Source organism: Nematolebias whitei, chromosome 5 (assembly GCF_014905685.2).
Source record: "Nematolebias whitei isolate Nwh7 chromosome 5, NemWhi1, whole genome shotgun sequence".
Taxonomy (NCBI): Eukaryota; Metazoa; Chordata; class Actinopteri; order Cyprinodontiformes; family Rivulidae; genus Nematolebias; species Nematolebias whitei.
This window is the reverse complement of record NC_056502.1, coordinates 15,201,512-15,212,871: the sequence shown is the minus strand read 5'-3', so window position 1 is coordinate 15,212,871 and position 11,360 is coordinate 15,201,512. Positions and strand designations below refer to the sequence as shown.

General features: G+C 39.8%; 1 protein-coding gene across 1 annotated transcript in view; it reads left to right on the top strand.

The window, feature by feature from the left end:
- The window catches only part of clcn1b (chloride channel, voltage-sensitive 1b), a 50,256-nt gene that overhangs the window by 33,399 nt on the left and 5,497 nt on the right, over nt 1–11,360 (top strand). The window contains exons 7-17 of the mRNA XM_037676192.1: nt 959–1,037; nt 2,699–2,824; nt 6,488–6,572; nt 6,751–6,852; nt 7,342–7,426; nt 8,623–8,778; nt 8,887–8,956; nt 9,041–9,151; nt 10,248–10,461; nt 10,544–10,677; nt 10,917–11,095. Of these exons, the coding sequence (XP_037532120.1) occupies nt 959–1,037; nt 2,699–2,824; nt 6,488–6,572; nt 6,751–6,852; nt 7,342–7,426; nt 8,623–8,778; nt 8,887–8,956; nt 9,041–9,151; nt 10,248–10,461; nt 10,544–10,677; nt 10,917–11,095 (1,341 nt within the window). The remainder of the gene's footprint in view (nt 1–958; nt 1,038–2,698; nt 2,825–6,487; nt 6,573–6,750; nt 6,853–7,341; nt 7,427–8,622; nt 8,779–8,886; nt 8,957–9,040; nt 9,152–10,247; nt 10,462–10,543; nt 10,678–10,916; nt 11,096–11,360) is intronic.

The window sequence follows — 11,360 nt, the reverse complement described above, 5'->3', positions numbered from 1 at the left end:
AATCACATGGAGCCACAAGGAATCACATAGAGCCACAAGGAATCACAGTGATTAACAAGGAACCATTAAAAGGCACAAGGACTCACAGGTTGGCATGAGGAACCACAAGGAGGGCTGGATGAGATTTGAAGTTCAACGGTGCTTGACTCAAGAGGATTTAGTAAAAACTGAGAGATTTTATAGTCTGGGGCTGAAGTGAGGAGTTGAAACACCTGGCATAATGACAACTGGTGAGAGTAGGCAGGAAAGAGTAGAGCTGAGAAGTGGCTGAAGGCACAGAGAAAACAGAACACACACACACACAAAAATCTAATTATACACAAGAAACAGATTCTAACACAATAGTTTTCCCATAAAATTATTTTCATAACAAAAATGAGTAGAACGTAACAGTAAACGACCACAACTAATCAAAAACACACAGTTACAGCTGTGGTATTTGTTCTTGGTGTTCAGGTATCGCCTCGGAATTATTTAGATAGTTCTGACAAGTAGAATTAAAACTGTCACATCCTAACTTTTTAAAAATAAGTGAAATATCAAAACGCACACGTTATTTTAATCTTTATTAAGAAGTTGTGAAAAATACTTTAATCCATTGTCCAATTTCTAATTTTACTTTTTGATTTACCAGCTGCCAGGATCTAAATTAGAAGATTATGCTCAGGTTTGGTTTTAGCCTAACGCTTCCTCCTTTTGGCATGTGCATCCATTTCTTTATGTCTTCTTGAAGTAACATGTTCTCTGTCCTTGCCACTTTTTAAAATCGCACACCCTGAGTATTATTTATTCACTTTATTCCACTTTGTTCTCCCCGTCTCGTCCTCTCCACCTTGATCTTTCACTTTGTCTGTCTCCACCTGCCTTCATGGCATCATTATTCCCCCTTTCAATGTGTCTCACTCCCTGTCTCACCCCTTCATCTCCCACCTCCTCCTCTTGTTTTCTGTGTCAGTAGAACCCTTACGGTTACACAGATATACTGACTGTCGGCTGTGCCGTGGGGGTGGGATGCTGTTTCGGCACTCCACTAGGAGGTACTGTACAACCTTCACTCTGGCTCACTTTCATGAAGTCTCACCTGCTGTCCTTTGACAGTTGCTGTTGGGTGCACAACAAATCAGAACAATCTAAATTCAAACAAACGTGTAAAATAACAAACGGTCACTCATGTTTTTGAAGTCACCATGGCATACACTGTTTATTAGAGAAGAGCGGTTATAGAAAATTCAGTTGTTTAAGTGAGTACCTTCTTTAGCAATTTGAGTATTGGTTAAAAAGTAAGTTAGCCTGGTTCTAGCTCCAAGGTGCATTTCAAGATAATGAAACAAACAAATCATCTACTCATAAGCAGTATTTTATGTGAATGAAACGTCAGACCAACAACAAGAAGTCTAATTTATCGAGAAAATCTGCATCATGATCCAGATGGTAGCCTGTCAGCAGGCAGGAGACTGGGTACGACCAGGATAGATCACCATTACATCACAGAGCCGACACAAACACAAACCCCATTTTATCATATTCCTACTTTGTGGTTTTTCACTTATCGCGGGTCTTCAGGGTACAGATCCCCTGCGATAAACGAGGGACTACTGTAATCTAATGCACCTTATGTATTAATTCTGGTTGTGCTTACTGACCTTGAACTGATTTTATATGGTACACGGCGCTCAAAAATTTGTCAAAATGAACGTATTTCGCATAACGCGCTTTATAATCCGGTGCACCTTATGTATGAAAACAGACCCATTCATTTATATTGCACCTTATAGTCTGAAAAATACAGTAAGTGTTTTTCAAATACAAAATTCTGAAAACAAGCACGTTTTATTACTTTTTTCAGTTTATATTGGCTTTAAAATACTTTATTTCCCCTTTACTGTCAGTTCAGTCATATGAAACTAAAATGCTAAATATCTGCCCCTCAGACTGCATAAATGTGAGAATTCACTGTAATTTGTTGCTTTTTTTTTTATCTGTAACATAAACAAGTTTGGATTATTTCTGAGACTCAACATGAGCTTTGAAGAAGTCAACGTCCATGAACTTCCCTATTATTATTCTTCCAGTTTTACAAATTAATCAGCGATGAGAACAAAATCAATAACGGGCATTCCTAGAGTTAATTATTGTGCAGAACAGACAAAAGCTTCGCTGCAGCGCTCCTCCTCCTCCTGCTTGTTCTTCTTCAGAACTCTTTGGGACTTGGGCTGCACGTTGCAGAGCGGCAGAGTGAAATCAGGACTGATTACACGCCTCGTCGTTAGAAGGTGGATAAGATCTTTTTATCTAAAATGGATGAAACGTCTGGACAGTCCCCAAGTCAGAAATTATTTAAAACCTGCCACATACTCTGGATTTAGCTGCTCACATGTTGTCAGTCTAAATATGATTTAACCTTTAAACTTGGTTCAACTGGATTTATTCAGTTTTGTGTTTTTATCTTCACATCAGGCCTTTGTGTGTGTTTGACAGAGACAGAAAGTGTGTATTTACTTTATGTTTGAGTGTGTTTTACCTCCCTCCTGGTTCTCCCGTTGTGTGTAATTACACCCTAGTTTTGGATTCACTCTGCTTTTTTCCAACTAATCTTTGTCTTGGCTCTCTTTCTTCATTTCTCTCTCCATCCATCCTCATTTTCTTTCTCTCTGCAACCCCTCCTCTCCCTCCGCCCCCTCCTTCCCTCCATCACCAGGGGTGCTGTTCAGTATTGAGGTCACGTCTACCTACTTTGCTGTGAGGAATTACTGGCGGGGATACTTCGCTGCCACGTTCAGCGCCTTCATATTCAGGGTGCTCTCTGTTTGGAACAAGGATGCTGGTGAGCAACACATTCACTGTAAAACACACTCCTACACACACACACACACATCCACACGAGCTGGCAAAGACAGCTGAGCTTACATTTTATTTTAAAGTCATCGAACGTGGCAGCTAAGTAGTTTTTGCTTCTTTAGATAACCCAGAAATGTTTACAGTCATCACTCCGAGTATAAAAGCAATTCTGCTGCAGCAAACTGTGGCATGAAAACCTCACCACTGCCAGCACAATAAGAGTTTATGTACATATTCTGAAAATACTGTATGCATTTTAAAATATGCTATTTAAAAAGATAGTTTCTTCAAGAAAATATATCAAAAGTGCACATTTATGCAAAAAAAAAATGCACATAAATGTCTTTGCTTCGAAATTCACATCTATCCTTTATCACAGCTGACAACAGACAAAGCATTTATTTCTATTAACATATAAAATATTAAACATATTGGTTTGTTTTAAACACTAATCAGTCTTAATAAAAATATTCATGTTAGAATGAAAAAAATATGTAGTGTTTTGGGTTTTCTGTGGAGGTTTTTGACATTAGCAGCACCTCAAACACTGATGCTAAAACAATAACTATTCTTTCAAAACTTGCCAAATTAAACCTGCAGCTCAGTTTAAAAAAGCGCACGAATATGATGTGGGTTTTTTTTTTCAGTAAAATTTCCAAAATCATGCATTTCACGTGTTATTTTCACATTGTTTCACTGATAAAATGGTGTCATTTGCCACATGTGGAATTTGTTTTTTATTTGAAATAAAAATGTCTAAACATGTTTATCCAACACATTTTCACATGTGAATTTTTTTTTTTTCCACAAATGAAGTTTATGTGGTTTTCCTGTAAAGGATCGTTCACCTTGACATGAGTCAGGAAATTCTTCTTCTTTTTTTAAACTTGAATGAGTCTCCGGTGTTGAGCCTTGTCTTATTCCATTTTTAACGTGTCGCTCTAAGAGATTTTAAACAATTGTTAAGTTCAATTCAAAAATCAACGCAGACATGTTCCTGTTTTTAGTATTTTACCCCGTTTCATAATGTAGCTTGTTTTAGTTTTGTTTTATATCACTACTTTTAGTTATTTTTCATTTTAAATGCTTTCTATGACCGTTTATTGTTGTCTGTACCTCATCTGTGAGTTGTGTCTAAAACAGGTCTCTCTTGAAAATGAGTCCTCGTGACTCAATGAGACTAACCTGTATAAATAAAGGTTGAATGAATGAATCCCATTTTGGATTGGCTAAAAACTTAATATTTTTGGATTGCTTTGTCTGGAGAAGCTTTCTGCTCCCGCTGCAACTCAGGGAGTTGAGATGCGATCAGATCTAAAACTAGGAAGAAGTAAAAACTAACAGAAATTGTAAACTTCAGTGTCATAAACCAACCAGGGGTGATTCTAGAATCTGACCTTTAGGGGTACTCAGCCCCTATTGTTGATAATGGCTCTTGGCTTGATCAGTGTGGTGGACATTGGCATCAGAAGCATTTGTAATGTCGGAGGACACACTGGTGGGAGTCTGGGGGTTCTCCCCCAGAAAATTTTGTATAAAGTAGATGTCATTTCCTGCATTCTGTTGTATTTTAACAGGTTGTTAAACATCTACGTTTACCTACATAAGTAAACACTTGATTCAACAACTATTTTAGAGAGCTCAGCAAAAAGTAGAAGTAGCCTGACCAACAGGTCTCCTTGTGTGGATAGAGCACACTCTGCTTCTCTCATGCATTTTTAACCCCCCCCCCCCCCCACACACACACCAACCCCCCCCCCCCCCCCCCCCCCCCAACCACCACCACCACTACCCCCAACGCTGGCACTAACGTAGCGCTAAGCTAGCGGCATGCAATACAGACGTACTAGCTAAGATGCTACAGACCTCCACTTTACATTACACAACCTAATAAACACTTTGTACAAAATCAGTTTAGTGTTAACTGATCATAAAAAACAAAGACTACATTTATGCAACCAGAAGTTGTAACATATATCTACAATTAAAACACATAAAACAAAACACAACTAGTTTTAAGCATTAACCCTTAATTTAACTCTTAATGTAGTTATGACAAAAAATGGAGTATTTACTGACATTTACCTTCGTACAGATGAACATGTTGTAGCTACTTCCTGCGTATCACTATTGTGTTCAGGTGCTCATGAGGTTGGCCGCAGGGCTTTATCCATCTTTTACATTTTTCCAGACTCCATTTAGTTTGTGAAATATAAAAAAACTGTATTCCACCCTCTGAACGCTCAGGGTAACACGTGTCTGAATCACATTTCTCCCACCAACAACGTTTAATGATTTTTCTGACAATTTTTTCATGAAATCCCTCTGACCAGAAAGTGTCCGTAAAGCAAAACCCTGAGAAGTTTGTCAGAGGAAAAAGGGGTGGAGCTCCTGCAAGTAAGGGGCGTTTACCTTTGGGACAAATTGAGGTCGCTGATTGGTCAGTTACTGACAAACCTACTGTATTGATTGACAGATGGTGTCAAGGATCTGACTCGTGCAAAAAAATCATAGATTTTACTGTGTGTCATCATTTATTCTGCAACTAAATATACATCTGGGCTTCCTTGCACTCAAGTTGTCAGACATATCAGATTTTTATTTTAACATTTAGACTACATTGGGTATACTTCTGTATGTACTCTGACAAAAACTATATTTGCCTCAAAAAGAGGAATTGAAAGACGATGAATATCTTGATTAGCTGGACATGAACACATCTCCAGTGGAAGGTTATTTTGAGTATTTATTTTTATTTCTAACACATCTACAGCATAGTTTAAAAAAAGTCAAATCGTCTTGTTTCTGATGCCGACGTGTCTCAAAAAGTGTCTGAAAATCTGTTTTTGTCTACAAAATATTTAAAAACAGACTAAACAGCGTTTCAGAAATGAACAAATAACTATACTTTTTTAAATTATTATTATACACCCGTCAAAAGGCAGAAGTACTATAGTATTTTTTTCATTTCATTTACCCTTTATTTATACAGGTAGTCTCATTGAGCCACGAGAACTCATTTTCAAGAGAGACCTGTTTAGGGAGCAGATGGTGGGGGTTAAGAGCCTTGCTCATGGGCCCAGAGTGAGGCAAATGAGGGTGGAGGCAGGTGTGGGTGTTTCACCTTTTCCACCCACATTTTGCTGTTGATGTATAGTCGCCGTCTGTCTGTGTGCCATACCTTCTGATCTGCTCAAGATAATTTAACTAAGCTTGATACACATTTGTACGATCTGCGTGTCATGTAATTTTTTTCATCTCCCCAGCTCTAAGGTCAAGGTCACAAATCAAGGTCAAAGGTTATATCAGGCCCTTGCTTGTCCGAGCCATTGCTATAGATTGCTGTATACCAGTAATTCATTCATTCATCCTTTATTTATACAAGTTAGTCTCATTGAGTCACGAGAACTCATTTACATGAGAGATCTGTTTTAAACAAAGAACACAATAATTAATAATAATAATAATAATAATAATAATAATACTGTGCATATAATAATACAATACAATACACACAATACAATAAACAAAACAATACCATACACACAATACAATACAATACAATGCTCAATACGATACACATAATAATTCTGACATAATAGTCAGTATAATGTGACGCATGTGGTGCTCTTGTTTTTTCTACTTTCAGTCACGATCACAGCTCTGTTCAAAACCAACTTCCGGATGGATTTCCCCTTTGACCTGCAGGAGCTTCCTGCTTTTGCAATAATAGGGTGAGGATATTTGTGAGTACCTGAACATTTTGTGTGCTTATCGACTTGGTTTGCTGCTTTTCATCAACTGGAACGTTGGGTCTGTGTTTATTCAGCTTTTGGCTGCAGACAAATGATGGTTTTGTTCTTGATGAACTCGTATAAACAGTCTGAAGAGCCAGTTCTTTCCTTGTTTTAGGATCTCATGTGGCTTCCTGGGAGCGTTCTTTGTTTACCTGAACAGACAGGTGGTTCTTTTTATGAGAAGACCGACGGCTCTCACTCGCTTTCTAACCAAACAGTAAGATCCCGACACACACACACATACATATACATACATACATCAGCTACATATCCAGGCGCTGCTTTGCTCTTTCTGCTGTTGTGAATTAACACAACGCTCGGCTCTTAAAGCCCCACTATTCTGGTTCCCTAAAACGGAAACCATTTGTGCATTTAAATCCAATTCCTCCTAATGTGTCCTCAGCTCCACTCCCCAAACTCATCAGTCTCACAACACCAGCCAAGAGAGCTGCAGAAGCCTTAACAACCTCTCAGCCAGTTATTCGCTCAATGGGGAGATTCACTTACCCACAGGGACTGAGTCAGGCAACATTAGACTTGGCCATTAGAAAGAAGCGAGTTGCAGCACCAGCAGGCTCATACAATCATTGTGGGACAAACCCAAACGCTTGTTTTTATTGCAAACAATGTTGTTGGTCTCTGAGAATGCACTGTTCCTCTTAATGAGTGTTTGTGTGTGTGTGTGTGTGTGTGTGTGTACTCCCAGTCGTTTGATCTATCCAGGTGCAGTGACTCTAATCATCGCCACCTTCACGTTTCCCCCTGGGTTTGGGCAGTTTATGGCTGGAGAGGTGAGACTCAATCAGTTCCACACAGACTTTATTTCTCAAGAACTATTTATGGGGAGTTTTTTTAGAGGGTCAGGGAAGTGTGGATTGTGTATTTTTTTGTCACGTTTGGGGTGAAGGAAAGCCTCAGTTTCAAATATAAAAGCAACTCGGTGGGTAAAACATGTCCATTTTATGCACTTTGGTCACGGCCCTATTTGGATCAGCCGTTAGCCTTTAGCTCCGACAGTTCAATTCCAGTAAGAATTAAACTCCATTTTTTTTTTCAAACTAAGGTCATTCAGCTACAGTGGATAAGATAATAAGCACCTGTTCAAAGAAATAAATCTGAATAATCCCTTTAAGGCCTGATGCTTCCTTCACTTGTCTTTGTTTAAAGAAATGTGATTGCGTCATTCCACCAAATGTCATGTTTACAGCTAAAAGTTCTTAGAGTTACGTTGCTGGTCCCAAACTACCACAAAACGGTTATCGCAACGACAGTCAAACAGATTTAATGAATTAAACTAAAAATATTAAAAATATATATATACATCTGTTTCTGGGCGGCACAGTGGATCAGTTGGTAGAGCTGTTTCCTCTCAGAGAGAAGGTCACCGGATCAAATTGCGGTCTGGGGGCCTTTCTGGGTGGAGTTTGCATGTTCTCTCTGTGCATTTCTCTGGGTGCTCCGGTTTCCTCCCACAGACCAAAAACATGCGTTAGACTGATTGGTAACTCTAAATTGTCCCTAGGTGTGAGTGAGAGAGTGAATGGTTGTTTGTCTCATTTGTCTCTATGTGTCCCTGTGATGGACTGGAGACCTATCCAGGGTGTCTCCCGCCTCTCGCACAGTGACTACTGGATATGGGCACCAGTGACCCCCGCTACCTAAAAAGGAAGAAGCAGGTAAAGATAATGGATGGATAAATCTGTTTGGATGCAAATAAATATAAAAACGTTCTTCGTAAGATGTTTGTTATGTCTGACACTGGTTGATTCTTTGAGTTTGGAATCCTTTCAGTACCTAAAAGAAGTGAACTGGGCTTGAATTTAAATAAAAACAAGATGTTCAGGAAGCCTACAGAGCCACAACATTCTTTAAAGAAGAAGTTTTGGCCCATTTGAAGCAAACTGCTTCAGGTATAAAGAGCGGTTTCAAGCTTACTGAATTAAACTCATGGCGACACGTTTTTTCTTCTGTTTCTCTCCTCGGACAGCTCATGCCCAGAGAGTGCATCAACTCTCTGTTTGATAATTTCACCTGGACCAAAATCTCAGAGCTCCCGGCTCCTCCTGGCCTCGGCCGCTCTTCCGCCTGGCTTCACCCTAGTGTCAGCGTCTTCGTCATCCTCCTCCTCTTCTTCATCATGAAGGTATCTCACCCTCCTTCAGTCTGCGTCTGCTGCAGGGTGTTCATTGCCTTTATGGAAACCCACCGGGACTGGGCTTGATCCTATTTTGATCCTGTTTTTGTGCTGCAGTTCTGGATGTCAGCAGTTTCCACCACGATGCCCATCCCCTCCGGTGCCTTCATGCCAGTGTTCATTCTAGGTAAGAGGGTTTTGTCGCACGAGCGCAATATCACCCACTGAGCAACTCATCCTCACCTGTGTGCCTTATCTGTTCCTTCTTAAGGAGCTGCTTTTGGTCGACTCGTCGGTGAGATCATGGCCACTCTTTTCCCGAACGGAATCCTGTTTGATGGGATAGTGTACCGCATCCTGCCAGGAGGCTACGCTGTCATTGGTTAGTCTCCAAATTGATGACAACGTAACTTTTTTAAGATCTTTGGAAGGGTTTCACTGTAGATTTACACAAAGTAAATATTTGATATGAGCAGATTTTCACAAGCACAAATACAGTAGTCCCTCGTTTATCGCGGGGGATCTGTACCCCTGAAGACCCGCGATAAGTGAAAACACTTTCCTTTGACAGAATACATTTATAAATCACACCAAGTGTTTAAAAGTAAATTATAAATATGAACTGGTTTCAGTGATGATTTTAGCCTCTTTACATTTAAACTCAACACCCCTGAAAAATAAAGAAACCATCATTAGAATTGTGTAAGGAAACAGTTCTCAAATCTTAGAATCACCAAAATATTGAATAAATATGGAATAAATGATGAAAGACACAAGCAGACCAATAAAATCTATGATTTTTTTTGCATAAGACCCACCACCTGTCAATCGATCCAGTAAGCACGTCAGCAACTGACCAATCAGCAACCTCGATTTGTCCTGAAGTGAACACCCCTTACCTGCAGAGCTGCAGCGGTGTTGCTTGAATGCTTTGCAGTCAGAGAGATTTCAATAATAACAGAGATTACATCTTTTGTTTCATGTTAATCTACTGTAATAAACCTTTGTAAAATACACCAGAATGCAGGAAATGGCATCTACTTTAATCTAAATTCTCTGGGGGAGGACCCCCAGAACCCTGCCCCCACCACCACCAACACAGTCTGTTCTGTAATGTTCTTTATACAGAATGGAAGGTTAAATAACTGTGTTATATAAGTAAGTATAAGTACATTGACTTTTTAGAAGTATTTGCATTTCATGTATTATATTGTTGCATTTGGCCCGCAGCCCTCTGATAGATTTTAAATTTGGCCGTCTCAGGGAAAAATTTGGGCACCCCTGCTTTAAGGTATGCTAGTTTTCTTTTAATGTTGCTAAGTTTAAAAAGCAGCAAACAAATGATAAAAATAGATGCAAATTTGTGCAGCATTTATCGTTAGAAGGTTTACCATACTGGGTAAATGTTTATGACCCGTGTGGAGCGAAAAACTGCTGGCTCATTGGGTTTGATGTTTATTTTGACATTTTCCTGTCAGGAGCGGCAGCGATGACAGGCGCCGTCACACACACCGTTTCCACGGCGGTCATCTGCTTCGAGCTGACGGGTCAAATCTCCCACATCTTACCTATGATGGTGGCGGTCATCCTGGCCAACATGGTGGCACAGGGTCTGCAGCCTTCTCTCTACGACTCCATCATCCAGGTGAAGAAGCTGCCCTACCTTCCTGAGCTGGCTCTTGGACACATCAGGTGAAGTCAAAACCTCGCTTTTGCTTCTCGGCGGAGCTTTTTCTTGCGGAAGGAATTTATTGTTGTGTTACTGCATTCACAGCAAGTATAACATCTTTGTGGAGGACATCATGGTGCGTAAAGTGAAATTCTTATCCTCTCACTCCACGTTTCGGGAACTAAACCACCTGTTAGAGAACACAACTCTGAAAACCATCCCGCTTGTCGACTCCAAAGGTGGGTCGACCGACATCATTACACTGGTTCCTAAGCCTGCAGCTTCCCTTTTAAAGGCTTAGTGTTAAAGGATTAGACAAAGTTAATGAAAAGACTTAATGTGTGTTTTTCAAGCTAATTCACCTTCAGTTTCCTGGCTTTATGCTAAGCTAAACTCTTTCTAGCAGCTGTGAGAGTAAAGTCAATATCTTTATATAAAAGGTTACCGAATATGAAACATTGTTCTGATTTTTTTGCAGAATCCATGATTCTTCTCGGCTCGATTGAGAGGACGGAGCTGCAGGCCGTCTTAGACTGGTGGCTCTCTGCAGAAAGGCGAGTGTTTGAAAGAGGTCAAAGTTCACCGGACCAAGGCTCCAAAATCAGCTGGGAGTCCTTCACCTTTGTGGACGAGGATGGAGAGGAAAGTCCTGATAAGGTGGACGAATAATGTGTATTTTTCATGTAACTGTGTGAATGCTTCAGCAAACTTCCTCTGTTTTTGTTTTTTTATGCCACTTAAAGTTTTCAGCAAGCCTTTATGTTTAGATTAGCTTCTGCTACTTTAGCTTTAGCTAGCATTTTGCTACTTTTAGCTTTTAGTTTCTGTTTTGATATTTTTAGCTTTTACATGTAGCTAGCCTTTTACTTATATATTGTAGCGATTCTGTGTTTTAGTTCTGCTCGTGTCGTTATGGTTATGT